This window comes from Podarcis liolepis (assembly GCF_965112155.1).
Source record: "Podarcis liolepis genome assembly, chromosome: 9".
Classification (NCBI taxonomy): Eukaryota; Metazoa; Chordata; class Lepidosauria; order Squamata; family Lacertidae; genus Podarcis; species Podarcis liolepis.
In genome coordinates, this window is record NC_139564.1 from 70,558,209 (window position 1) to 70,586,034 (window position 27,826).

The 27,826-nt window shown below is 42.0% G+C and overlaps 1 protein-coding gene across 7 annotated transcripts in view; it reads right to left on the bottom strand.

Moving 5' to 3' along the window:
• CCDC149 (coiled-coil domain containing 149) overlaps positions 1 to 26,648 on the bottom strand; it is a 60,933-nt gene extending 34,285 nt beyond the window's left edge. For 2 of the 7 annotated variants that reach the window (XM_083460503.1, XM_083460502.1), the window contains exons 1-4: positions 26,371 to 26,526; positions 16,218 to 16,379; positions 15,839 to 15,877; positions 10,937 to 11,044 (exon numbers count right to left, since the gene is read on the bottom strand). In XM_083460503.1, the coding sequence (XP_083316629.1) occupies positions 10,937 to 11,044; positions 15,839 to 15,877; positions 16,218 to 16,379; positions 26,371 to 26,421 (360 nt within the window). In that variant the 5' untranslated portion in view covers positions 26,422 to 26,526. Of the gene's footprint in view, positions 1 to 10,936; positions 11,045 to 15,838; positions 15,878 to 16,217; positions 18,152 to 18,493; positions 18,773 to 19,857; positions 20,820 to 26,134; positions 26,169 to 26,370 lie in introns of those variants that run through there. The other 5 variants (XM_083460504.1, XM_083460500.1, XM_083460505.1 and 2 more) reach the window with 5 other exon arrangements.
• Positions 26,649 to 27,826: the final 1,178 nt, after the last annotated feature.

Below are 27,826 nucleotides of genomic sequence, written 5' to 3' on the forward strand. Positions count from 1 at the left end.
TTGCAGCTGCGCTACAGAATTAATGCACATCATTATATTTCATGAAATAGAAGATCACTCTTCTGAAATTGAGCATCACATATTAAGGCTACCTAAAGCAATTTCAGAATGCCAATCACTTAAGTACCTATGGGCCAATTAAAATATTGCTGATGCAAATGACCCGCGATCCTCTGCTTCAGCCCCATTAAGCCCACGCTGCTGTGGCTGCTATTCTTCATTTGACAAGCTCCACAGGGTGACTGACTTGCAGGCCTCAATGAGGCATTGACCCCCACGTTGCTTTCATTTTGGCAAATTGGGCTGTTTTCGCATTCCCTGCCAGCAAAAATGGGTAAGAAGAGGAAGGTGTTATGTGTATGTTTTTAAGCACCAATTTATTTATTTTTTTTAAAAAAACATTTTTACTAATAATAAAGACATGAATGGAAGATGGTTGGAAAGGGGACTAAGAGAAGCTGGTGGTCAAAGAATCAAGCCCCTGAGTTTTAATTTGACAGCAGAAGCCTTACAAGTAGCTGTTATTGCAGATGAAATTCTGGTAAGGTGATCTCTTTAGCAGTTTGTGGGTCAGATCTGGTGTTGTTCTTCTATGTCCAACCCCCCAATTCAACAGCCTACAAGCTTACGGGGGTCCATCCCTTAGGGTTCCCCCCCAAGTTTTTTGTACTGGTGCGAACCTTGGGGCTCTTCCAGCCCTGGTGACACTTCCTTCTTGAACGTGCACAGTGCTGTTTCAGCTATGGACCAACGCTCAGAAAACTGAGTTCATAACTATTCTGGATAATGATTTGTGCTTTTGGTTCTTTTTCTTATGCACGATTGTGAACAGCTTGAGTGTAAGGTATGTGCGGAAACGACATACAAACGAAGCAACTACAAACCAGGATTTTGGATTCCACGCTCCTCCTGGGTTTCCAAGGTGGCAGGTGTAGCCAGGAGAGTCTTTGCTAAGCCTAGACTGGAAAACCAGCGGCACCTTTCCCCAAATAGGACAGGCCTAGCCACATTCCTGCATGCCCTTGTTACTGTATTTTTCGCTCCGTAAGACGCACCTGACCATAGGATGCACCTACTTTTTAGAGGGGGAATGCAAGAAAAAAAATATTCTTTAAAGGGAGCGCTGAGCAGAGGCTGTATGCATCCCAGGCTCTGCTCAGTGCTCCCTTTCACGAGCTGCAAGGAGTGTGTGTGCAGCGCTTGCAGGCTTTTCCCCAAGGAGGGAGAAGGGCAGTCCCCCCGCGCGGCTCTTTAAGGGGAGCGGAGCTCTTGCGGGCTTTTCTGAGAGGTGGGGGAAGGGACTGAGGGGCTGCCCTCTGTCCCTTCCCCAACCTCCCGCAAAAGCCAGCAAGAGCCGCACATGAAATAGAAGATCACTCTTCTGAAATTGAGCATCACATATTAAGGCTTCCCCCACATCCTGCAAAAGCCAGGGATAGCTGTGTGAAGCCTCCTCAGGGCAGCGGGATGAAAGCTCCCCGTGCCCTGAAGAGGCTTCACATGGCTAAGCCAGAAGCTAGAACAGCGATCCCTCTCACTGTTCTGGCTGTGCAGCCTGCATTCGCTCCATAAGACGAACACACATTTCCCCTTACTTTTCAGGAGGGAAAAGGTGCGTCTTATAGGGCGAAAAATACGGTACATCTGGACTGGAGCAGTATAATGCATTCACATGCACTGTCTTTGTAGACTGTTTGGATGACATTTATTGGGAGAGTTTATTGGATTGTTGCAATGTGCTCTACGTGGAGCTGTCCTTGAAGATAACTCGGAAACTTCAACCGGTCCATAAAAACAGCAGCAAGATTAGGGGCTGGGGTTCCATTTAGGTATCACATAACCCATTTTAAAACAGCTGCACTGGTTGCCAGTTTGTTTCTGGGCCCAAATCAAAGTGTTCATGTTCGTGTTTAAAGCCCTAAATGACTCAGGCCCCAAATATCTGAAAGACGACCTCCTTCCTTACAAACCCTCTCGGGTTATGAGATCAGCAAAGAGTGCTCTCTTACTAGTTCCTCCACCCTCAAGAGGATCGGGATTAGGGGGTTGGCATTCTCTGTGAAAGCCCCTAAACTGTGAAAGCCCCTAAGGAACTTTAGTATACAATTCCTGGTGAATGCTGAAAGTGCACCTCTGGCTTTTGACACTTGAAATGTATATATTTTGGAACCCACCTTATTTTTGCAATTGTAAGTTGTTTCAAACTGAATTTAATATTGCGTTATAATGCTGTAACCTGCTCTAGGACCTTAGGGTGAAGGGCAGGTAATTATTATTTCCTACTCTGTAAAATTTTGCTGCTGGGTAGCTTTCAGGGGACCCAAGCTGGAATGGGTCTATCTAAAGCAAATCTTTGCTTAAAATTAGAAGAAACTGTGAAGAAGAAAGAACACAAAAGATAGAAGCTGTGCTCTGGTGCAGATGCAATGCTGGCTGCCTTCAAACTTCAAAGGTGATGTAAGGAGTCAACCATGGAGTTCTGTAACCCCTACCTGCACATTTCACCTTCCTCAAGTGAATGTCCATCTTAACTGCAGATAATGAAAACTTTTTTGGGGGTAGGGCTCCAAATGGATCGAGATAAAAAAAGCCAATGTTAAAATGTGGTTTTAAATCCTAGTTAAAAGGGGAACCCTTCTAAGCTTTCCCCCAGTAAGCTGTTTATCTTTTTCTCTCACCGTGAAGGTAAGGCTCCTTTAAGAGATGGGGAAGAGGAAAAAACAAAATCATCAGAAGTGAAGAGATGTGTCTAGAAGCAGAGAAAAGAAGCTGGGAAGTAAACTAAGATGCAGTTCTCTTGTATTAAAGCACAATAAATTATTTAATGTTTCCAGTATTGCTTCACAACGCAAGGAACAACACACTCCCTAAAACCAATCTGCCACTCCTACTCAAAATAATATTTCACTACGGGTGACTCAGAACTATTGAGCAGTTCTTCCAGAAAACTCCAGATTTTCCTATCTGCCAGAAATAGTGGAAACACTTTTATTTCTTTAGTATTTTGCATTTATTGTCCAAAAGGCACATTCTGTCCGTGGTGGCATGAAACAAAGATACCTTTAAACCTCAGGCAAGCTGCATCCAGGAGCAGTTCTGGTGGTGTGTGTCAGGCCTGATAAGAGATTGTGATCGGTCACAAAAATAAACAGCCTTAGAACTCAACTTGCAAACTGCAGTGTGTGTGTGTCACCACAATTCTGTTAACTGCTGTTGCAAATTCTTCGGACAGATTGCCAGAAAATGTTTTTGGGTGCTTTGTAACATTTGAGATGCACCAAATAAATGAAAAACCTAGGTTGTTTTTTTAAAGAACATTATGTAATTAATTTGCTTTTGTACTTAATCCACTTGAACATGGGTTTTTTTGGCCACAACCAAAAAGGTCATTGGCTAAAGCACATTCCTCACACAGCTTTCAGTTAGTTATTAACAAGTATTTTTAAGCAACTGCACAACTTAAAATCCCCCCAAACCCTTTAAAAACCATGCCTCTGCTCCTATTGATAGATATGTCTACTGAAGTATTTCCCCTCCTCCTCCCGCCCCTATGGCCCAGTTTGCTTGGGGGAAAACAACTGTATGAATCACACATCCAGGCAGAGTTCACCCATAAAGCATCTTTTCAGGCTGCAAAAGCAGCTGCTTGCTCATCTCTTGCCAGAGGTGACACTGGCAGAGACCATCTGGGCATTCACTTTGGAAGAGATAGAAGCACAACGATCAAAACGATACCAAAATTATTCTTTGGGGAGTGTGCACGCTTTAATTATTATTACAGTGCTTTTGTCTAATACGCCAACAAAATTAACAATCTGCCAGCGCAGCGGGGCTCGCTTTGCTGAACCCAATGGTTCAAGGAACACATTATAAAATGCCTTCCCCGTAAGAACATAAGAAGAGCCTGCCGTATCAGGCCAACAGCCCATCTAGTCCAGGATCCTACTCACACAGTGGCCAACCAGAGGTCCACAGGAAGCTCACATACAGAACACTTGCAATTCCCAGCAAGTCTGACAGTGGAGGCACAACACGGCCATCATCTAGAAACTTCAGGCTGGCACAGGAGAGGGGTCCAAACTGGGCATTCATCTGGCAATGGGATGGCATAGGATCCAGTGGATCTGCAACTGGCCCAGTTCTACCACCTTAGCACCCTGTTTTGTGGTCCTCAACAAGTTCCCCTGAGTGTGAAGATTGGTGGCAGTAGCCTCCCATCTGCTCAGGCAGATATCTGGCCTCCACTGAAGCAGATGTTTTTCTTTTATATTCTTTTACTTTTTGGAGCCTGTGTGTGCCCTTCCAACCCAGGAAAGAAGCACATTGATCATTATTTTAAGCAGTCAAAAAGGCTATCCCTCCCTGGGATTTCACACTACTGACATCAGATTTCATCACAAAGAATAAAGCCTTTTACTTTCTCGTCGGCAAAGCCTCAAATAAATGAATTAAGATTAGATAGCAAAAGCTAAAGGTGAAAATAAAACAGGCAGTTTTATACAAGCTGGAAGCGCTCAAGTATTCAGAGGTTGTGGAAGTCTAAAAGCTTTGTGGGTTTTGCCTCGGGCCAGCACTGCCGATGCTGACAGCTGTTTCTCATCCATTTGTCCTCCTGTCTATAAACATGTAAATAAATAAAAAGATCTGTGCCAAGACATAAGACCACACTGCTTTCCCCTGGCTTTGGGTTCTTATACATAGTTCAGAAAAGAAAGAACAAGATGTACCCCAGTTTGCACATAACTATGGTTTGCTATGAACACTTCTATCTGGGCTTTTTGTCTCCTCTCTGCTAGTATGCTGGGAAGAAATGATCCCTACCTTAGACATCCAAACCAGGGACTGTAATTTCTTTTGGTCCAACAAACTACAAACAGCAGTACAGTCAGACAAGAACAAAACTTGGCTACAGTTTGTGGTTTGTTGGCTGCAGATCATGGAGTGGGAAGGAGCAAAGTGGATATTCTTTACTCATGCACAGTAAGCCATGGTTTATGGCTTACTGTGATGTGCAAACCCAGCTCCTAGCTACAATCCTTAGAGTTGAATCCATGAATGCAAATGGGGCATCACTGCGTTTCAGCTTGAGGATTAATGCCAATGTAAACAAACAAGGTTTTAACTCATGCTGGGACTCTCAGTTTGAAAGATTTTCTAAACAGAACACTCTGCAGAGAAAAACAAATGTGCACACATCTTGTACATGTGAGATACTGGCAAATATTAAAACGACCACCACAGAAAACAATTCATTACTGAACATTACATGTTTCTTTTAATTCTATAAAAGTGAGGCACAGCAGGCCTATGATAAATTTAGCCAATGTAAGCTAAAACATTAATCTTGTTCAGACCTATTGGGAAACAGTGGTTTCCTATTGTTGTTGTTGTATTATTTATTAAATGCTTTTTTTCACAAAAAACTAGAAGCAACATTAAAACTAAATATCAAAACAGTAATAGGAACCTAAGATGCCCATCCATAATACATAGAAACGGGCAGATCTAACTCACCCTACCTCACTAAAAAGATGAGCAAAAAGGAGGCCACGGATAGACCCAATACCCTCTAAATTAAGGTTCTAAAGCCTAAGTGAATAAAAATGTTTTCTCCTGGGTCCTAAAAATAAATAACGGTGAGTCAGGCATACCTCCATGGGAAAGCAATTCACAAGCAGGAAGTTACCACTGAGAACACCATTCTCATGTTACCAACTTCCACACTTTCTTTGGAGAAGGAGAAGGGCATCAGGTGACAAGTTCAGGGTTGGTTCTCAATGAGTGTGGTGGTCCTTATGGTATAAAGTCCATGACTATTTATAGGTCAATTGATTTATAGTAACTAATTGATTGCCAATGGATTCCTGCTGTATTGTCCCATTCAGCAACCTGGCCACTGAATTCTGCACCAGCTGCTGTTTCCAAACTGTCTTCAAAGGCAGCTCCATGTATAACACATTCCAATAATCTAACTAGAGGTTACAGAGCATAAACAACAGAAGCTAGGCTCTCTCTGTCCAGATAGGGGTATAGCTGGGCCACCAGCAACATCCTGGGAGGAATAAGGTGAAACTGTGAACCTCCCTTGTTATTTTTGCTAACAGATTATGTATGCCGTTTATACAATCTTGCTATATTTATAGTATTCAAATGTGGTTGTTTGTATATTATTATATTTGCTATCGTTTGGCGATGTTATTATGAAATTGTTATTACATTATTGTTTTGTTGTCATTATGAAATTGTTTTTGTAGTGTTTGTTTGAAATTTATTCCTGTTTTCTTTGTTGCAAGCTGTATTGAGCATATTTTTTTTTCTGTGCAGAAAAGCACCATACAAATAGAATGAATGACTTGAATGAATGAATGAATGAATGAATGATGAAAGGCACTTTGCACCACTGCAATAGTAGTGAATCCAGAAGTACTCGTAAGCTATGCACCTGCACCTTCAGAGGGCGTGTAAGCTCCCATTCAAAGCAGGCCCTGCCCTGCCCATGTGGTCTAGGAAACAACCCACTAACAGTGCCTCAGTCTGATCTGGAATAAGCTTCAGTTTGTTGGCTCACTGCTGAGGCCAGACGTTGGTTTACCACATCCATTGCAACACATATTGCTCACAATACACACCAAAACTCCTGATGAGTCCACTCAGCAGTGTCATGTAGATGTTAAGCAGCATGGGGGATAAAATGGATTCTTGTGGCACCCCACATGGGGCTAAATAAGACTGCCCAGGCACTACGCTCTGAAAACAGTCATCCAACAAAATGAGGCCTAAACCCTGATTGAAATGGATCTAGAAAATCAGTTTTCCAAGAAAGCTGGGATCTGGCCACAATCAAGTGCTCAAGAACTCAAGAAGGTTTATTAGCAATCTGCTGATAGTTATTTAGGTTTTCTTAATTCTGCAAGGGTTTCTTATGGTCTTACCACTGGCACCTTTAGGTAGACAGGCACCTCATCCCCCTGCAAGAAGAAATTCATCACCAGCCAGCCATCCCTTCCTTACTGGTTTTATTCAGCCATAATGGGCAAAGATCAAGAGCACGTGGTGTCCCAGATCAAACCAACTGCCTTGTTCACATCAAATACAACTAGACTAGACAGTGATCTGGACCCTTCTTGCAATTCATCTGCAATAACAATGGAGCTGATGTCCCAGCAGAAACAAGCAATTTTATCCTCAAACAACTCACAGAGATAAGAAACTGCATCACAATGTGCCTCAACCTTGTACCATCCTTCTTCATGCAAGAGGGGAGGAAGTTTAAATCTTCCTATTGCAGTTTGGTACAAACTGGTTTCTTGCTAGACTGAATATGAGGAACTGTGCTTTGTTCAAACCAGTTATAACAAAACAAAATCAAACCAGAGTGTCTCGCTACGTGTGAACCAGGCTACTGGCTCTATTCTTCCATATATTGTTGGGAATATATACCAGGACAGACTTTGCTCGTGTGCTGAAGACATCGATTCCATAAAACATATTTTGTTGCATTGTGCAAAATATGAGCAAGCCAGGGCTGAACTGATACTACCCTTGCTGGTACCTTTCCCGGGAAAATCAGAGGCTCACTATGTCATGTTCCTACTGCAAGACCAGACAAATGCTACAACATTAGCAGTGGCAAAGTTTTTATCGGTGGTTGCAAGAACAAATGATCCCTATATTCTAAACCACGGGTGTCAAACACAAGGCCCGCGGGCCAAATCCGGCCCGCCAGACCTCGTCATGTGGCCCGTGTAGCCGCCGCCGCTGGCCGCCAGCTTTCACCTTTTATTCTCGCTTTTTTTTTTTTTTACACACAAGAAAGCGCATGCGCGGCAGCCTACAAGCCAGAGAACGTCTGCCCTCTAGCGGCGCCGGCCGTTCTACACAGGAAACCTCCACTTTACATGCATTCAGGAAACCTCCACTTGTTTTTATATTGAGCGCATATTGAGTCCTATAGATACAACCGGCCCCTTGAGGGTGACCAAACTGCTGATGCGGCCCCCGATGAATTTGAGTTTGACACCCCTGTTCTAAACAAAATGCTTGTTTAACCTGGAGGTAGGCTGTAGGAATTGTGTATTACTTTGTAATGATTTGTTGGGTCTCTGGACTGTAATAAAGATTGACGATGATGAATATATATGGCAGCAAAGAATTTTAAACAGGATGGTATTTTGAACTAAGGCCTAGACAGCATCTTAAAAGGTGAGATATCACCTTGCTGACAAAGGTCCGTATAGTTAAAACTATGGTTTTCCCAGTAGTGATGTATGGAAGTGAGAGCTGGGCCACAAAGAAGGCTGATTGCCGAAGAATTGATGCTTTTGAATTATGGTGCTGGAGGAGACTCTTGAGAGTCCCATGGACTGAAAGAAGATCAAACCTCTCCATTCTGAAGGAAATCAGCCCTGAGTGCTCACTGGAAGGACAGATCCTGAAGCTGAGGCTCCAATACTTGGGCCACCTCATGAGAAGAGAAGATTCCCTGGGAAAGACCCTGATATTGGGAAAGATGGAGGGCACAAGGAGAAGGGGATGACAGAGGACGAAATGGACAGTGTTCTCGAAGCTATCAGCATGAGTTTGACCAAACTGCGGGAGGCAGTGGAAGACAGGAGTGCCTGGAGTGCTCTGGTCCATGGAGTCACGAAGAGTCAGACACGACTAAACGACTAAACAACAATAACAACATTGCAGTTTGGTACAAACTGGTTTCTTGCTAGACTGAATATGAGAAACTGTGCTTTGTTCAAACCAGTTATAACAAACCAAAATCAAACCAGAGTGTCTCGCTACATGTGAACCAAGCTACTGGCTCTAATTTTCCATATATTGTTGGGAATATATATGGCAGCAAAGAATTTTAAACAGGAGGGTATTTTGAACTAAGTAAGGCCTAAAAGCTCAGCAGCCACATTCTCCCCTGAAGGTTGAGACACAAGGGGCTCTTTACATTTCTCCTTCTCAGCATCAACACAATAATTTGAGCAGGGTCTTCTCTTTACACACCTCAGATACTTTGTCCCATATGCCTTGTATTGGCTTCCCTGGCCTGGGAAGCTGAGAACTCTACCAAAGCCTCTGCTCTGATCACATGGATGTGAAGGAGATGAGACGGTGGCTGATGTATGTAGTTAAAAGACAGCGCTTCAGGGAACATGGCCGGGGGGGTAGATGGGAAGCCTCTGCAGGTCAGATTGGAAGCAATGTTCACCTCTTTCCCTACTTGAGCATTAAACTGTTGAACTTCATGTTGCCTATGCACTAGTGAAGCCTTTTCCCCAGCTATTCCAGATTACAATTCCCATCAGCCCCGGTCAGTCCAGCCATGAAGGCTGCTGCTCTGCTTTAAAATCCTGTTTTCCTTAATCTTGCACTTTCTGGATTGCACTATTAAATCCTGGTTTTCAACGCTTTGCACATGGATAAAGCTACGATTATTAAATGCATTTGAGTTCATATATATTAGTTAACACCGACAAGTGGCATTTGTTTAATACCAAGTGCCAGAATTACGAGTAATGTTCCATATAAACTGCTAAATTTAGGAATGAATTTATAAAGTGGTGATTAGCAGGCAATGTTTTAAAATAAAAAAGTAATATATATGTATATATTTGAACCCTCCCATCTGTCTTTTTAAGCAGCAAAATGTGAATGTACTCCTGATATAATGGACCTTTTAAAATGGTGCCTGCACTTACTGAAAATACTAATTTTCTACTAGTAAAAGAAAATACTAAATCACAACAGAAAGTGATCTGCCTCTCCTTCTAGTGATAATTTATTATGAAACACTAATTAAAACTATGAAAGCCAGCAATGATTAACTCAAAACAGCAGTATAAAGGGTACGTCAAGCTTCTAAATATTTGGCTTTTAAATCACAATATATAGAAAGTTATTTTGCAAATTGCAGTAGGGGATTAATGGAGCAGGTGGGGGAGTTTATGGCCTCATCCACTTTCCAATTCTTAGATTAGGTTTAGATGGAGCCAGGAGCCAGTGCTCCTTACATTCAAGAGAGAAGGAAAACAACAAACCAGAGAACCCCACTTACCCTTTCTCAGGTATCATCAGAAATGTTTGTGACACTCAGAACTAACTGCATTTTAATATTTTCCTCATTTAATCTTTGAAACAGAATCATATCATATACGAAAGTATCAGCTCTGCTGTTTGAATTCTCCAACTATAAAATGATATTCTGCAAAAGGAAATGGGCGTTTGAAGAGGGAGAATTCTACACAGTACTAGGGTGGGAAAACTGCCAATTAAGAACTTGATTACAAATGGGATATGAGTTGTTAGAGAGTCAACAGATAAAACTCTAGGGGGGGAAATGTAATGCCTTTTTGAAGAAGTTTTAAGACCTCCTGAAACGTATGCACATACAAACCAAAATGTGAAGGGTCTACCTTAAAGGATCAAAGCTCAAGTACAGCAAACATTTTCCTTTTAACCTGGGCTTTTGGCCCTTAATTTGAAGAGTTTCAAGTATTTGTGACCTCTGTTAGTGGGGAAGGGTTGTCTTTATCTGTATAGTTGTTTTTTTATTGGGTGTTTTTCCCCACACTAGTTTTATAGTTTTTGTAGGTTGCTTTGGGTCACTTTTGTGAGAAAAGTGGCATAATAATTATACAATATATTAAAACCCTTTTGTAATATAAGGGACTGCTATTTTTATTCTGGGATTTATGAGTTTTGAATACTGAGCAACTGCTGCAAACACATACACAGCACTATGAAAGGCACAGTGCAAAAGTTGCATAGATGTTATCAATTCTTTTTTGATATTTCCAATTTAAATAGCAATAGATCACAATCTGGAAAACTGCAGGCAAAACTGTCTTTGGTTGTGGTTATGCAAATTGAATGAGAGACTAGATTACTTCCAAAGCTATAACCTTTTTACTTTCAAATGCAACTTGTACAATACCTTGTTGTCCCCTTGGACTTCTCCCAGCCTCTGCTCAAGTTCTTTGATTTCATCTCCCAGATGCTTATTTCGATCCCGAGAATCACTCAGGAGTTGGGCAAGATTAGCCTAGGAAAATTGCAAAGTTTCATCAAACAAGAGTGAGTCAAAAGCTGGATGATGAAGATGTGACTGAGAAAAATCATTAAGCTTTATGCAGTGCGACATTTGTATATAGTTTGACTGGTGGCGAGGGGAACCCAACGCTTCATTAGGCCAAAAAGCATCATTCCTATAACTAAAATTACTGCAAAAAATAAAATAAATCAACCATGTGTGCACATAAACCTTGTACATAAACAAAGACAGATGGCAGCACAAATATCGTTTGATACCACAGGGGGAAAATCCTGCCACACTTTGTTTACTACAAGGGATTGAGACCAGTGGCTAAATATCACAAGGCCATAATTAAGATGAGGAAGTTTATGGAAAGAAATATTATTTACATTGTCACTCACTTACAAGTGTACCTTCTCAACTGGTGCAATCCAATGGGAATTTATCCTGGGCAAAGCTCCCTGAAGTGAATGGGAGCTGCACAAGAAGATTAAACACATTCTTGCACAGCTCTCGCTCACTGGGTTGGAGCCAAACGTGCCTTGTTACATGCAAAAGGCATCTTCTGCCTCCTAGAGCATTGTGCAAGAAAAGAACAACTTGTGCAAATTCTTATACAAGTGGAAGCAATGAGGACTACTATACAGCTTTTTGCTTCTCATGCAAATCTCAGCCACTTTCTCATTTTCAGAGTGAACCATCTGCACTGGTGATTTGCTAACCATGGTTTTGCAAACTGCGTCTAACCTCTATTGCTTTGGAGCTGGCCATGGTTACCAAAAATGGAAAGTGTATGCTAACCAGTGTTCATTCAATAATAATAATAATAATAATAATAATAATAATAATAATAATAATAATAATAATTTATATCCCGCCCTCCCCAGCCGAAGCCGGGCTCAGAGCGGCTAACATCAAATGTATAACACATTAACATAAAATCAGATAATCAATTAAAATACATCCTCAAATCAGATCAGGATCAGAATAAAATCCAATCAGATGGCAATCCGCAGATTAGGGTTGGGGACCTTAAATGCTCACCAGGCCCAACTGTTTGTGCTGAACTTATATGGGCCTGTGAGAAAAATTGGGAGGCCACTTTCATGCAAGTTCTTATGAAAGGGGAGAGGGAGTCAGACTGAACCCCGACCAAAGGCCTGGCAGAACAGCTCCATCTTGCAGGCCCTGCGGAAAGATGTCAAGTCCCGCAGGGCCCTAGTCTCTTGTGACAGAGCGTTCCACCAGATTGGAGCCACAGCCGAAAAAGCCCTGGCTCTAGTTGAGGCCAGCCTAACCTCTCTGTGGCCTGGGACCTTCAGGATGTTTTTATTTGAAGACCGTAAGTTCCTCTGTGGGACATACTAGGAGAGGTGATCCCGTAGGTATGAGGGTCCTAGAAATGAAAGGATGGAGTTGTATTCCTTTCAGCTGTAGATATTTAGTCAACCTATTATCATTTATAAACAATTGCTGGCAGTAAGTATGAAGAGCTGTTATTAACTCTGCAAGAAAGTTATTTAGAAAAGTTATCACATACACCTATTTACAAATAATAGATGGTGGAAGACCTATTTGTCTGTTGCTTTCCCTTAGAATGTCTATTATAACTTCCTGGAAACTGCTTTGACAAAGGAGCTATCTAATGTGACACAATTCCTGCTATGGTTCCAAACTGGTTTGTGCAGCCTTCATCAGCTATATGAATTTGGGAGAAAGCACCCACAGGAGTCAATGGGAACTTCAACCATGGCTTCAAGTTGGCTTGATTCAAACAAACCATCGTTACTAACCAGTCAGTCAGTTCAGATGAAACAAGCTGTACTAAACAAAACTAGAAAATGAAAATTCCAAACACCTCCCTCTTAGCCATGCGGGGGGAGAGGAAAGAGGAGTGCACAAAACCATCGCTTGCCAAGCCTTGTTCCATTTTTTGGACATCACATTAAACTATGGTTTGGCGCAGCATTGAACAGCTAGCCACTGACACATCTGCAAAACCTTCATTTCCTTTATTTTTTATTTATTTTTATTTCAGTAACTTTTTATTGAGCTTTATAAGCAGGGATCATAGGAGTAATAAATGATAACCAGAGACAGCTGTGTGCAGAATTCCTGGATTGCCGGGGGTTGAGCTAGATTCCCACTCTACAGTTCTATAGGATTCCACGAGATTCGCATGTCATTTGTACATCACCAAAATAGCACAATAAATTTGCAGTGGGATCTACAACTTATGGTTCATTATTAGCATTCAATGTACAAGTTCTTGGTTCATGGAGTGGTTTAAATAAAAACAGTAACATCGAAGAAACAGGACAGAAGAAAATTAAGATATCATTCAATATTACATAGATAAAATGCCTAATCAAGGGCCCTTGTAGTCGTGTTTATATTAAGTATGAGTAATCATCATTTTTTCTCTTACCAATGAAACAGTATAAAGTGTTAGTACAGTCGTACCTTGGAACTCAAACACCATGGCTCCCAAACAAATCAGCTCCCTAATGACTGAAACCCGGAAGTGAGTGTTCTGGTGTTCAAACGATTTTCGGAAGCTGAACGTCCGGCGCGGCTTCTGATTGGCTGCAGGAGCTTCCTGCAGCCAATCAGAAGCCGCGCTTTGGTTTCCGAATGTTTTGGAAGTTGAATGGACTTCCGGAACAGATTCCGTTCAACTTCCAAGGTACGACTGTATACTGATGAAAATGGGAGGGAATTCCTTCACAAACAAAAATGTCACCAGGACAAAAGCTGCCAAAAGCAAGAGGAGCTATGGAGCCATCTGCAGCAGATGCTCTTTGAAAGCCTCTTTACATAAGCAGAACCAGCCTCAACCTGAGTAGTATTTTTTTCCCCAAGGCTCCCATGACATAAAGCTTCAAAAGTAAGGTTTTTCGGTCAGCACAATGAACAGAAGACTTTGGGGAAGGGTAAACCAAAATAAACCAACGTACACTTGCTATATGGCAATTTGATTCATTCTCTCATTACCCACCCCAAGTAGAAAAAAGCCAGTAACCGAAGTAACATTCTCCCTAAAGCACCCACTACCCTAAAATTCGATTTCCGTAACACAGCTTTTGAAATCCTGCCACAAGTTACTTTGCTTCAGACTACTGAAGGGTGGATAGTAACAAACTTAATGAACCCTTCAGTCCTCTGCAGATAAATCGTAGTTAGCGCACAGAAGTTGTTATCCCATCCCACAGCCGTGCCCTGTAAAGTAGGTTTTTGGATGAAGGGGGGAACAAGAGGGCAAATGTGAGAGACAACAGTATGAAAGCCATTTAGACAGAAATGTTCAAACCATGCTCAAGTCTCTTAGAAGCTTAAATTATTTTCCAGTGTTTAAGCTCACAGCTCAAGTTAGACAACTGGAATAAAGGAGAACAGGTAGAAAAATCTGATGAAACATCAAGTACACTTCAGAAGTGTGATTGATAGCAATTTTTATTGCAATTTCTACTTCAATGGTTTTGTATGATTGTGGCACCCAACTTAATGCAGTAAAACCTGCTTTGCTTAGTAAGAGACCCTAGAGCTCAACACCAACCACAAAAATTGATGATATCTGCTAGCGTTACATTTTTGTTGTAGAAACAAACTTTCATGCATTAATTTTCAAGTGATGAAGGATACCTGTCACAGTCTTTCCACGCAAATAAAATGCTTTTGGAGCTCTAGCAAGGATATTTCCAACAAAATGCACAATCAAACCAATGTGTATTGGAGGGAAAGTAAGCTCACCATCAGATTTTATAATAAATATGATTCACCAGAGAAATACTAACACTTCGTTTAACGAAGTGCCCAAACAACATATTCCTAATACTAGGGAGGTGGTGCATAGTAAGAAGAACCAGTCAAAGTTTTGTAAAACAAGTTCCCAGCTTTGAACACTTCTAAGAATGTTTTAAGACTAGAATTAAAAAAGGAATGAAAGTGAGGATAGACCCAAGATATTGTTCTGCATTCCCCACTTCCTGGAACAATGATGTGCTCCAGGGCCTCCTTTGATGGAGCACCTAGGGTGTTTGTAAGGACACCATACCTATTTGCTTTATTTACATATATGCAAGCAGAGCAGCTTCTAAACCGACCTGATGCTTAGAAAGTTCGGGTAATTTTCATCTGTTTTAGTATTTTAGCTGCTGTATGTTTTAAATAGGGTTGTGGCTTTTTTCATGATTTTACTGTTTTACTTGTTGTAAGCCACTTGGATGGTTTTTGTTTTACAAGAAAGCAGTGTATAAATAAAAATAGACATCCCCATGGTAGAAAGCAACTCCACACACTCTAAATCCAACTGCCAGCACCTAGATGTGCTTCATCTTCTGCGTGCCCAGTTCCAACACATCCTCAGTGCCCCAGATAAAAACAGGCTGCAAATTATTTTTCTGCCCCTTCCTGCTGGCCAGAAGCTATTGCTTTCCTAAACTCTAATTAGTACTGCAATCCAGAAGCTAGTGAAAGATTCCTTGGTATAGGGAGATACCATTCTGAATTATGAAACCGTGGTCTAAGCTCTGACAAACCAAAATTGGAAACCATGGTTCGATCTTAGTTTGCAAGCCAGAATAGTTACTGGAACTTAAACCACAATTTTCAGTTATGTTTCAGGTTAGTGGAGTCTGTAACCTGAAGTGTTTGTAACCCGAGGTGTTTGTAACCCGAGGTACCACTGTAAATTAATTAGTGGAATCAAAATAACATAGTTTAGCAATAGTTTTTAAAAAACAACAACAACCAATGCCATAGAGCAGTAAATTACATGCGCATGCAAGCAGAAATGAAACCTACCTGCTTTCTCTTTTCAGGAGGAAGAGATGGGTCCCCGTCCTACAAGAAGGGAGTTTACATGTCACTGGAAAAATAACAGGACTTTATAAAGTAACCTAGTTTGCTTGGAAAAGTAATTTAATGAAGCACTACAGTACTGCAATCAAAGCACTAAGAGGTTTAGACTGTAAGGTCGAAGTTGTTTCTATTTGCCCTTTAAATAGTAGTGAATACATAATTATGAATTAAATAAAAATGAACAAAATGAACAAAAACAGTATCATGAACACAGAACTAAAAGGATTACAAGGAAATGATTAATAATGCACAATGCATTACAAGAAGCCAAAGATTTAATATAAGCAGATATTAACAGAAAGTTATCAAACCAGTTACATACAATCAGTTCCCGGTATTTCTTTTTCAGTGATTGGTGCTTCTCCCGTAGCTGATTAGCCATAAGCTTGTACTGGTCTCTCTCTTGCTGACATGTGTCCAGCTCTTTGGAAAGAATTAGCAGTGCTTCCTTCTTACTTTCCAGCTTCCTTTTACACACCAAATACTGCAAGAAAGTCAAGGCAAAAAGTTTGTACATGCGTTTGAAAACAAAACAAAAGAATACCAAACCAAACAGACTGGTGCATTGTGCAAAAGCGCTACTTTAAAGGCAGGGGCACACACGTTTAAGCTGCTTTAAAGGAACTATGGGCTGTGTCAGTTTCTGGGTTAACATTACAACCTTTAGGGTGTAATCCTGTGCCCACATTCTTGAAAATAGATTTATTTCTAAGGACATAAACATACTGACGATTGTAGTTAGGCTGTGATCCTATACGTACCTACATCGGAGTAAGCCCCACTGAACATAATGGGAATTACTTCTTCATAAACACACACATAATTGAAGTATCAGACCACAGAGTGCTTAATTCAGCTAGCAGAAATGCATTTTCTTTCACTACTCTATAAAAGTAAAAAAAGCTATCCTATTCCCTCCATTTTGATGACACCCTTTTACCCAACAAAGCCCAATATTTTTTTCTACTAGCTACTCACAAACTCCATTACAGCCTTCCAAATGCAATATAATCTTACTCACGTGTGAGGTTTTTAGGCACATCCCTTTAAAAAGGACATTTATATGCACCTAAAATATGTAATGTGCTTTAGTGTTTCATATGTGTAAAAAGCTGCAGAATTTTACTTGGTCTGCAATCAAAAGACCCCTTTTGCTCTGCTCCTTTTTTTGAAGACTGGGGGAAATGTAGAGAAGGGCTTTCTTGAACCTTACAGTCCTTATTTCTACTGGTCAAGGTGCATTAATATACCTGAGGGTCATGAAGAAATAATAATGCATTGAGTGGTACCCAAAAGTAGCAAATGCATCCTTTCAAGAGCCCTTTAAAGGGAAGGAGAAATCATTCTAGGGTAATGAACTTTGAAGAGGACACCTCCACCTTGGGTTAATTTTATTACTGGCAGCAGCAAAGTTGAATTTCTGCCATAAACCTTCTGGGTTATGATGCCTTGGCACTACCCTCAATAAAGCAACATTATTGTTCTTATCCATATAGTGACACTTTAAGAGTGGCCAATTCCCTGATTAAAAAGGCATCTGGAATCTGCAGCTTTTTATGCACCATTGAAATGACATTGGAACCTGGAATAATGATGAACTCTGGATAGGAAACTGCTATATGCTAAAGAAGTTAAGAGTCTGAGCTACAAGGCCCCAGTTCAAGCTTAGACGGTAGCCTTAAGCAAGTAAGTCACTGTTTTCTCAGCCTCAGCTCCCATCTTTAACATGGAGAAATGGAATGCTAGACATAACAGATCCAGGAATTCTGTTTTGGTTTCCTTATCCCTAAACATAATTAGTCATTAAGTTTGGATTGGCAAACTCCAGTTGGCACTTATTCTCCAAAACCAAATCAGAAATCCATTTCAAACAGTTTTTTATTTTGATTTGGAAGGCAAACACTAACTATGATTTGCCAATTTGGATGCTACGGCTTACTATGGTTAGGGCTAAAGAGGAAACGGAAATAGAAACACAAGCCTCATTTCATACTCCAAGTAACCAAACACAACAATGAAACTTGCAGATAGGCAGTTAATAAATATGGTTGTGGAGACCTTGTTACTACTTAAAGAGTTTATGGTTTGCTGTATATGTGGCAATTGCTCCAACATCTCTCCAAACACAAGTGGGATCAAATAAACCACAATCCCTGGCTTAGCTTTAAATCGAAACCAGGTATCCTGGTTTCTTTCAGTCAAACAAACCACAACTGGTATGCCAAGAACAATTCCCCTAGACCAGGGGTCTGCAACCTGCGGCTCCGGAGCCGCATGTGGCTCTTTTACATCTTTGCTGCGGCTCTGGGGCGGATACTAGCGAGGGGAGGAGGCGCATTGTGCGCCCCGACACTCCTCACTGTGGCGGGCGCTGTACTGGCTGTGACGTTGCATGGGGGCGGTGCGTGCATTAGTCACGCACTGTCCCGACGTCACCTTCCCGCCCGCTGTCAGATCGTGGCTCCGGAGATATATTTGTTTTAAATGTCGCAATGGTTTTGCGGCTCCCAGTTGTTGTTTTTTCTTCGGAAACGGGTCCAAGTGGCTCTTTTTGTCTTAAAGGTTGCAGACCCCTGCCCTAGACTGAGTGGGAGAAACAATCACGAACCCTAGCTCAGATTTACATCTAAACTGAGGACTGTGGTTTGTTCAGCTCCAAGCAAATCACAACCAAGCATGAATCCCAGTTAAGTCTGAAACATTAAGTCAGGGTTTATGCTTTGTTTCTCCCACTTGCACTAGGAGAGAAGTGTGGAAAAACTGCTTTGAGGGTTTTCTACAATCAAGCGGTAAAAAAATTGTATGAAACAAATAAAGTGGGAGCCATCAACTGCAGCTTACCATGATGTGCAAGTGATGCTACTGTGATATACTGCTTTTAAAATACAGTGGGGGTTTATGCTTTTAAGACGCAAATAACCACTTTTATTTTATTTCTTCTTTTTTTAAAAGAGCCACCATTTACTGTAGATGGTTATAGCTTCTGCTATTTGTTTTTAGGTATTTTTTAAAAAGTGAATCTTCTGAATGTAATACATCTTCATGTATTTTTGCATAAATAAACTATTTAATGCTTTCATTAAACAGATTCAAATTTCATCTGCTTTTCTCTTGTTCTAAATACCTTCAAAATAATAATTTTCATTGCTGTCTATTGACTTTTATCTACCACTAATTTACCTTTGTAAGTGGACTATGATCGCTACAAGATCATATTAAGTAAAGACTGACATAATACATTACTGCTTGAACTGTCTTACTGCCTGCTAACTGCTTTAAACAAAACAGAATGAGAAAGACAACATTACAGAGAGGTGAAACAGCTCTCCTCTCCATCAAATGGTCCCTGTTTGTCCATAGCTATTTTTAGTGCCAAATCCGCTTTGATCTCATTAACTCCTGAACAGAAATGACCTCATAATCTGATAATGCCAGGACATTTGTCAAGTTATTGGAGAGGGGAAATCTAAAAAGTGAAAGACACACCATTATAAACTTCGGAAATTCAGATTACGGTGTCACTTATCAGCTTTGGCCCATCTTCATTTAGAGCAGTGGTCTTCAACCAGTCTAGACCCAAGGTGCACCATATATTCCTTGCTAGGCACACAGGACTCACTTTTACATTTTCACTTTTGATTTATACTTAATAGTACAGTGGTACCTCGGGTTAAGTACTTAATTCGTTCTGGAGGTCTGTTCTTAACCTGAAATTGTTCTTAACCTGAAGCACCACTTTAGCTAATGGGGCCTCCCGCTGCTGCCGTGCCGCCGGAGCACAATTTCTGTTCTCATCCTGAAGCAAAGTTCTTAACCTGAAGCACTATTTCTGGGTTAGCGGAGTCTGTAACCTGAAGCGTATGTAACCTGAGGTACCACTGTACTAGCATCTCACCACCTATTACACAGAGGTAGTAGCATACATTTTTTTCTAAATGCAAGTGAACCAATATTTCATGTACTGTTGGGCAAACTTTCAAACCCTTTTAATAGATATAGCTTCTCTTTTATTTCTGGGGTTCTTCTCTTCCTTGAAACCTGTGGTTGATATTGAGCAAGAGGGCAAGTCACAATCGCTATTTATGCTTGTGTTTTGTTACCAAAAAGGCCTATCAATTTCACCAGCTCCTGTCTCTGCCACCTGCTTCCGGCTTTTTCTTCCCTACCTTCTGGTCCTGCATCACCTGTCTTGCCTTTGCTCTTACCTCCCACATTCTCTTTGCCTCCTCCTTGCACCTCCCAGTTCCTCTGTTATCACTTACTCCCATCTCACCATCTTTCACAATCCTTTCTCTCTCCATTCTCTTTACCTTCTCAAACTTTTCTATACTTTCTTCCTTCTACTTCATTTCATCTGTTCATTATTGCCTGCCTCCATCACATTTTCCTTTCCTCGCTTTCTTCTACCTTATTATCACCTTCTCTGCCACCTTCGATTCACTTCTCTGTGACTCTTGCTCACTTCTAACATCAGCAGGCCTGAAATCAAAGTTAGCAGCACTTAACACCCTCGGAACCTAGTATACTGTAGGTGGCAGTTGTTCTTTCTTGCCCGTTAGCTGTATAATGCTTTGAGGAAATCCCCGATTCTTCCACATTCAAGCACCATATGGCTGTAGTTCCAAAACAAGTCCCCCCCCCCTTTCAGTTTGCAAAATCTTGCCATTTTATCATTCAACTAAATAAAATTAATTTTCATTCCAAATCAACACTGAAATATTAAAGTGGCATATTTATTTAAGAGTAAGTCCCATTAAAATAAAGGATTTGCATATTAATTTAATTAAGATTAACTAATGAGATCCTCTCCCTTTCATACAGATTCCTCCTTCTTTCTGTCACCTGTGGACTCCTCTCTCTCTCTCTCTCTCTCTCTCTCACACACACACACACACACACACACAGTCAGTCACCTGTCTCTGTCTTCTCCTTGTATCATAGAATCATAGAATCATAAGAGTTGGAAGAGACCCCAAGGGCCATTGAGTCCAACCCCCTGCCAAGCAGGAAACACCATCAGAGCACTCCTGACATATGGTTGTCAAGCCTCTGCTTAAAGACCTCCAAAGGAGGAGACTCCACCACACTCCTTGGCAGCAAATTCCACTGTCAAACAGCTCTTACTGTCAGGAAGTTCTTCCTAATGTTTAGGTGGAATCTTCTTTCTTGTAGTTTGGATCCATTGCTCCGTGTCCGCTTCTCTGGAGCAGCAGAAAACAACCTTTCTCCCTCCTCTATATGACATCCATTTATATATTTGAAGTATATATATTATATATTTCAGCTTGTCTGAAATCAAATGTACAGAAAAGCTGACGTTTCAGGACCCTCAGAACCTAATAAAGGCAGCAGTTGTTTGCTGTTTTGTTTTACTTATTTCCTTTTTAAAAATTATGTATTTTATTCTGCAAACCACCCTGATATTTTCTGATGAAGGGCAGTTGAAAGAAAGAAAGAAAGAAAGAAAGAAAGAAGGAAAGAAAGAAAGAAAGAAAGAAAGAGGATAGATAATAGAAGCCAAACTAGCTGTAAAGATGTGGAATACAGTGCTACTCCTTGCTACACATGCCGTATCTACTTCCTGCTATGTACTGAGAATTTGTCACTATTTTATTCTCATATGCAAATGTCTGGGCAATAATAATCCTAAGCAGCCAAAAAAATGCAATGCTTTCACAGTTTTAATATCAGGATGGCTAAGGACTGGTTCACACATGGACGTACACCACATGTTCACTTAACATTTGGTGACTTGCAGTTGAATGTGCAAGCTAAGAAGCACTGAATGTTTGTTGACATGAGGTAATAATAGGTAGATACATGGGGAATTTTTTTTGAAGATCAAGGTGTGGGTAGGTGGGTGTAAACTAGCTTGTGAGCATTGATGTCCTCCAGCTCCTTTAGGGCAGCCCTTTAAACCGCAAGGGAACTTTACAGATATGGTACTGTACTGTATTTGTGTTATCACAGAACAAGAGTTGAGTTAGCCATCTGTAAAGCAGCCCTTTCCTCACTTGTACCCCATTTAAGGTTTGCATCACACTTAAAAAAACAAAACAAAAACTCCATGCTCGTTTAAAAATGTAACATTTGAATGTGAGAAGCAAATGTTTCCATACACATGTCTTGCATGTGAATATTCATCAGACAGACAGGCAGAGGCCATTTGGTGGCAAGTCCAGATTTTATGCAACATAGTGTGTGAAATAGTGCTCGGAAGATGTCTGTGATAAACATCTACTGTGTAAGCTGAGGGGGATTGTAGCTTTTACTATATTGAATCATTTGAACCACTGCTTCTAACCCTGAAGACAGGTGAGTGCATATGAAACCTTGTGTGGCACTTTCTTAAGAAGCAGCTGCAGATCTAAGCTTTAAACAAGAACCATTTCCTCAAAGAGCCCATAAAATCCAATCATCCAGTGCAAAACAGGTTTCAGAGCTGGTTTCCAGGAAGGTTTGCTTTATCACAGTGACATCAAGTGCCAGGTCTTTAGACCAGCAGTACAAATAGACAGGAACACAGGTAGTGGGGAGAAACTGGCAGCAGGATCTTATGCACATTTATTCAGGAATAAATCCCAATTAGCACAACTGAGTTTATTCCCATGTAACCCTGTGCACACTTACTTGGGTGTTATGTCCCATTAAACACAGCAAGACTTACTTCTGAATAAACATTGGTAAGTCTTTACGTCTTTATTTTATGGACCCTTAATGTTTCCAATAGGCAAAGAAACCCAATAAATATGTGCAGTTCCAGTTTTCCATCTCAGTTCCTATCTTCGCTTCTTCTTTTTTTTGCTATGTTTTCAAATAATTACACTTGACTAATTTCCTGCTTAATAATATGAAACTGTTTTCTCTTTTTCTTAAAACTAATGTTAAATTACCAAACAGAATCACATGGTAGCTTTAGATGTATATAATAATGTACATAATTGAGCACCGCAAGTGAGGACAAGCGAAATATTGTGGACTTGCGAGGGCTGGGGAGGTAAAGAGAAGGAAAGACCATTTCTTCTCCCTTTCCATCACCTGCTGCTAACAACTTATCTCTATTTACTTTCCAGCCCTCACAACCAAAAATGCATCTTGAACAGGTTATTAGTCCTACATTTTGCATAGCTTCAAGATTAGGGGCCTTTAGAGTCAAAGAGCATCTTAGACAAATCATGGCCAGGATTGCAAGGCCTATTTGAAAATACACACCCAAATTCATTGTGTATTGTTGCTTTTCTTACAGAAATCCCCCCCCCCAGGAATGTTTAAATATTTAGCTTCCCACCAGCAGTTACCCTATCCTCATGGTCAACACATGAAGGCAGTCTGCTTTCCTACTTCATCCTCTGGTATGTAGAGGAACTGTCACACCAGAGTGAGAAGTTGTAAAGGTAAAAGGTAGAGGACCCCTGGACGGTTGGATCCAGTCAAAGGGTGTGGCGCTCATTCCGCTTTTCAGGCCGAGGGAGCCAGCCTTTGTCCACAGACATTCCCAGTCACGTAGCCAGCATGACTAAACCACTACTGGTACACAGAGGACCATGACGAGTGCCAAAGCACACGAAAATGCCATTTACCTTCCTGCTGCAGCTGTACATTTTTATCTACTTGCACTGGTATGCTTTCAAACTGCTAGGTTGGCAGAAGCTGGGACAGAGCGACAGGCGCTCACCCTGTCACACGGATTCAAACTGCCGACCTTCTGACTGGCATGTCCAATAGGCTCAGTGGTTTAGACCATAGCACATCCCTAGTTAGAACAAAGCTTCACAGAACATGGAAGGGGAGGGAGTCTCTTGTAGGTGGTCTTCATCTTGGTCTCATAAGGTCACCATCCTTCTGCACCACAAAACATTTAATATCACTACCATTTTTTGCCGCATACATTAGTTGTTGTTGTTTTATTCCGGCATTGCAGGGGGCTGAGCTGGAAGGCACTTGGGATTCCATTCTATGATTCTAATTATTAGAATGCTGGTACTCCATATGGGACCATAATCATTCATAATTGCCAATAACTGCCTGTGCCAACATTTCCCGTCATTTCTTAGAAACATTTTCTCAGAGCAGAAGCAACATGGCATGAGAGGTGGTAATGGAAGGGCAGGGAGTAAGATTGGGGTTGAAAGAAGGCACAGCTGCCTGGCACTTGTTTAGGACCCCAAACCAAGCCCAAATTAATATGAATATCATGGAAGTGAAAAGAATCATGGACAGGCAATACCCACTTTATAGAAGCGTTGCTGACCCAACAGCTGCTTAGAAAGCTTGCTTACACTCTGATTGACACCCTTTCTTATAATCTTAGAGTCTGGCTGTGTTACTCAGCTGTGGGTGTGAGATGCTGGTACAGTAATATAGGAATCAAAGTGTTCTATGACTACAGAAGGAAGATGTTATTGAGAACATCAGCAGAGAATTGAATCCTAGGGAAACAGCCATTTTGAGATACTGTGGCAAACACTAGTCAGTGTTTGCCAAAGTTGACTAGTTCCAACAACACTTCAATCACCTCTGATCTTTTTATGAAGTTTACAGCAGCAATTATTGCAGTAGGATTGCAAAATTCTTTTTTTCTCCTCTTGTACATTGAAAAGCTACAGGGTAGCCAAAATTTAGCAGGTGAATGTGTCATTTTGCCTTCCCTCTAACAAGGAAATGATAGGCTCATATTCAACCAACAAAGATTCTGTTAAAAACACACAGAATCCTAGCCAGAAGAAAAACAGTAAGTTGACAACTGAATGAATTAATAGGCACAAGTTAAAAATGGAAAACAGAAAAGAGGGGGGGGCAGCAACAGAATCACAGGGGGTGGAGGAGAATTTAACCCATTGGTCTCACCTATTGTGGTCTCTATGAAAATTATTCCCCTGAAGCTGCAACTTACCGTATTTTTCGCTCTATAACACGCACCAGACCATAACACGCACGTAGTTTTTAGAGGAGGAAAACAAGAAAAAAAATATTCTAAACGAAATAGTGGATATATGATTTTTGTGGTTCATGCTGTGGCCACAGACATGTGATCTGACAGTGAGTTTGGAGTAGCCCAATGCAAAAATCCTGAGGATCCATGTGGATCCATGCTTTGTAACCACGGAGGAGGGAAGGAAGGGGAACTATGGATCCTCAGCTCACGACTGCAGCAGATCCCCCCCCCCCCCGCCACCCGCAGGCATTCGCTCCATAACACGCACAGACATTTCCCCTTACTTTCTAGGAGGAAAAAAGTGAGTGTTATGGTGCAAAAAATACGGTACATCAGGTGGGAAGCCTTCACAGGGAAAGTATGCTATGCATAAGATGCCTACTTACATTAAAAAAAAAAAACCAGCAACAGCACATTAGTTGCAATCATGCAATGGACATTAAATCTAGTTTGGCGCAGAGTGGCCAGGTCCTTTGAGGGCGAGAATCAAGAAGCCAAAGCCTGATGGGGGATGGACAGATCCCATTAGCATGCAATAATAATAATAATAATAATAATAATAATAATAATAATAATTTACTTATACCCTGCCGAGTAGGGGACATTGCCTGACAACTTAACAGGCGGAGAATGACAGCAAAATCCCTTGGCATCCGTCTGGATCATGGTGCATGCCCACCCCAACCTAAATATATTTACTTGGATATGGTGACAAATCGAAGAGCATATGGTTGCATATTCACGGACTTCATTTAGACTTTTATCCGAACACCTGCAGCCCTCCCATTCACCCAAAAAGTTTGTGTTGAGTGAGTCGCACTGCAGAAACCTCTGATCGCACCCCAAGACCTGGCAACTCATTTTGGGGAATTCCTGACTCACAAGGTCTCTCTACTAAGTAAAAAATAAATAAAAATGGGGAGATGGGAATAGCAAAAGTTTGCTGCTTTCAGCTTAACAGGGATAAGGGAAGATATATACCTCGCTCCAACCCCCTCGCCCCCCAAGTGACATACAGGTAACACCCGTCATACCCCTCCAAGCAACAAGTGCCAACCATCCCTGCGGTGACACGCAACCATCCAGCTTTTAGCATTGGCCACACCTGGAAAAACTGAGGCAAGTTTTGAGCTTAGCCCAGCTGCTTTGGCGGGCCAGGGAGGTCGTTTGCCTCAGAACCCCACCCCCCCAAAAAAAAATCCCCCACCACTGCAACCCTTATGCACGCCTAACTGGGGGAGGGGTTGGATTCACAAGTGACATGCTGCACAGTAAACACGCATCGGGGGAAGTGGGCTGCAAACCTTAATTGCACTAAAGAGAGGAAAGGGAAGCAAGCCGCTCCGACTGTAGATCGCCGGAAACGCCAGGAAGGAGATGGATGGGCGACCCGGTGCCGGCTGGCAGGAAAGCCCCATTGCACCAGCAACGCGGGTGTTTTGCAGGCCTGTGTGGGGAGGAGAGCTGGGGGGAAAATGGCGGGAAAAGGCAGCTCCGCCTTCCAGCCCGCGGCAGGCCTCGTTCCTTCTCCCCCTCTCACCTCGCTCACCAGTCCCTGCCAGTCGCTCTCGGTGCGGTTGTTGGAGTTCATGGCGGCGGCTGGGCGGCTCCAGCAGCTGCCGGCGGCGAGCAGCCGGGTCTCCTCAGCGCCGCCGCCGCCGCCGCTGCTCCTCCTCCTCCGGCTGCTTTTACGCGACGTGGGCTTCGGGGAACACAGGCCGGCCGCCGAGCCTCGCGTAGAGGCGGGGCCCGCGCTGAGGCGGCCTCGCCCGTCGCCTGCACCTGCTGTTCTTCCAGGGCTCCGGCGCCTCTTTTTTGCGCTTTAGAAAGAAAGAAAGAAAAGGAGCCTCTGAGCGTGAGGGAAACTTAAGGCGTGCTGGCTTGTTGGCCAGGTCGGCCTGAGGCATTTTGGTGCCTGAGGTGAACCACAAAATGCCGCCTCTTCTCCCTTCTCTCTCTCTCTGAGGGAAGAAAGGTTGAGTGGAGAAGATGTCAGGAACAAGGGTGATGGACTAGATCATAGAATCATAGAATCATAGAGTTGGAATAGACCACAAGGGCCATCGAGTCCAACCCCCTGCCAAGCAGGAAACACCATCAGAGCACTCCTGACATATGGTTGTCAAGCCTCTGCTTAAAGACCTCCAAAGTAGGAGACTCCACCACACTCCTTGGCAGCAAATTCCACTGTCGAACAGCTCTTACTGTCAGGAAGTTCTTCCTAATGTTTAGGTGGAATCTTCTTTCTTGTAGTTTGGATCCATTGCTCCGTGTCCGCTTCTCTGGAGCAGCAGAAAACAACCTTGCTCCCTCCTCTATGTGACATCCTTTTATATATTTGAACATGGCTATCATATCACCCCTTAACCTCCTCTTCTCCAGGCTAAACATGCCCAGCTCCCTTAGCCGTTCCTCATAAGGCATCGTTTCCAGGCCTTTGACCATTTTGGTTGCCCTCCTCTGGACACGTTCCAGTTTGTCAGTGTCCTTCTTGAACTGTGGTGCCCAGAACTGGACACAGTACTCCAGGTGAGGTCTGACCAGAGCAGAATACAGTGGCACTATTACTTCCCTTGATCTAGATGCTATACTCCTATTGATGCAGCCCAGAATTGCATTGGCTTTTTTAGCTGCCGCGTCACACTGTTGGCTCATGTCAAGTTTGTGGTCAACCAGGACTCCTAGATCCTTTTCACATGTACTGCTCTCAAGCCAGGTGTCACCCATCTTGTATTTGTGCCTCTCATTTTTTTTGCCCAAGTGCAATACTTTACATTTCTCCCTGTTAAAATTCATCTTGTTTGTTTTTGCCCAGTTCTCTAATCTATCAAGGTCGTTTTGAAGTGTGATCCTGTCCTCTGGGGTGTTAGCCACCCCTCCCAGTTTGGTGTCATCTGCAAATTTGATCAGGATGCCCTTGAGTCCATCATCCAAGTCGTTGATAAAGATGTTGAATAAGACTGGGCCCAAGACAGAACCCTGTGGCACCCCACTAC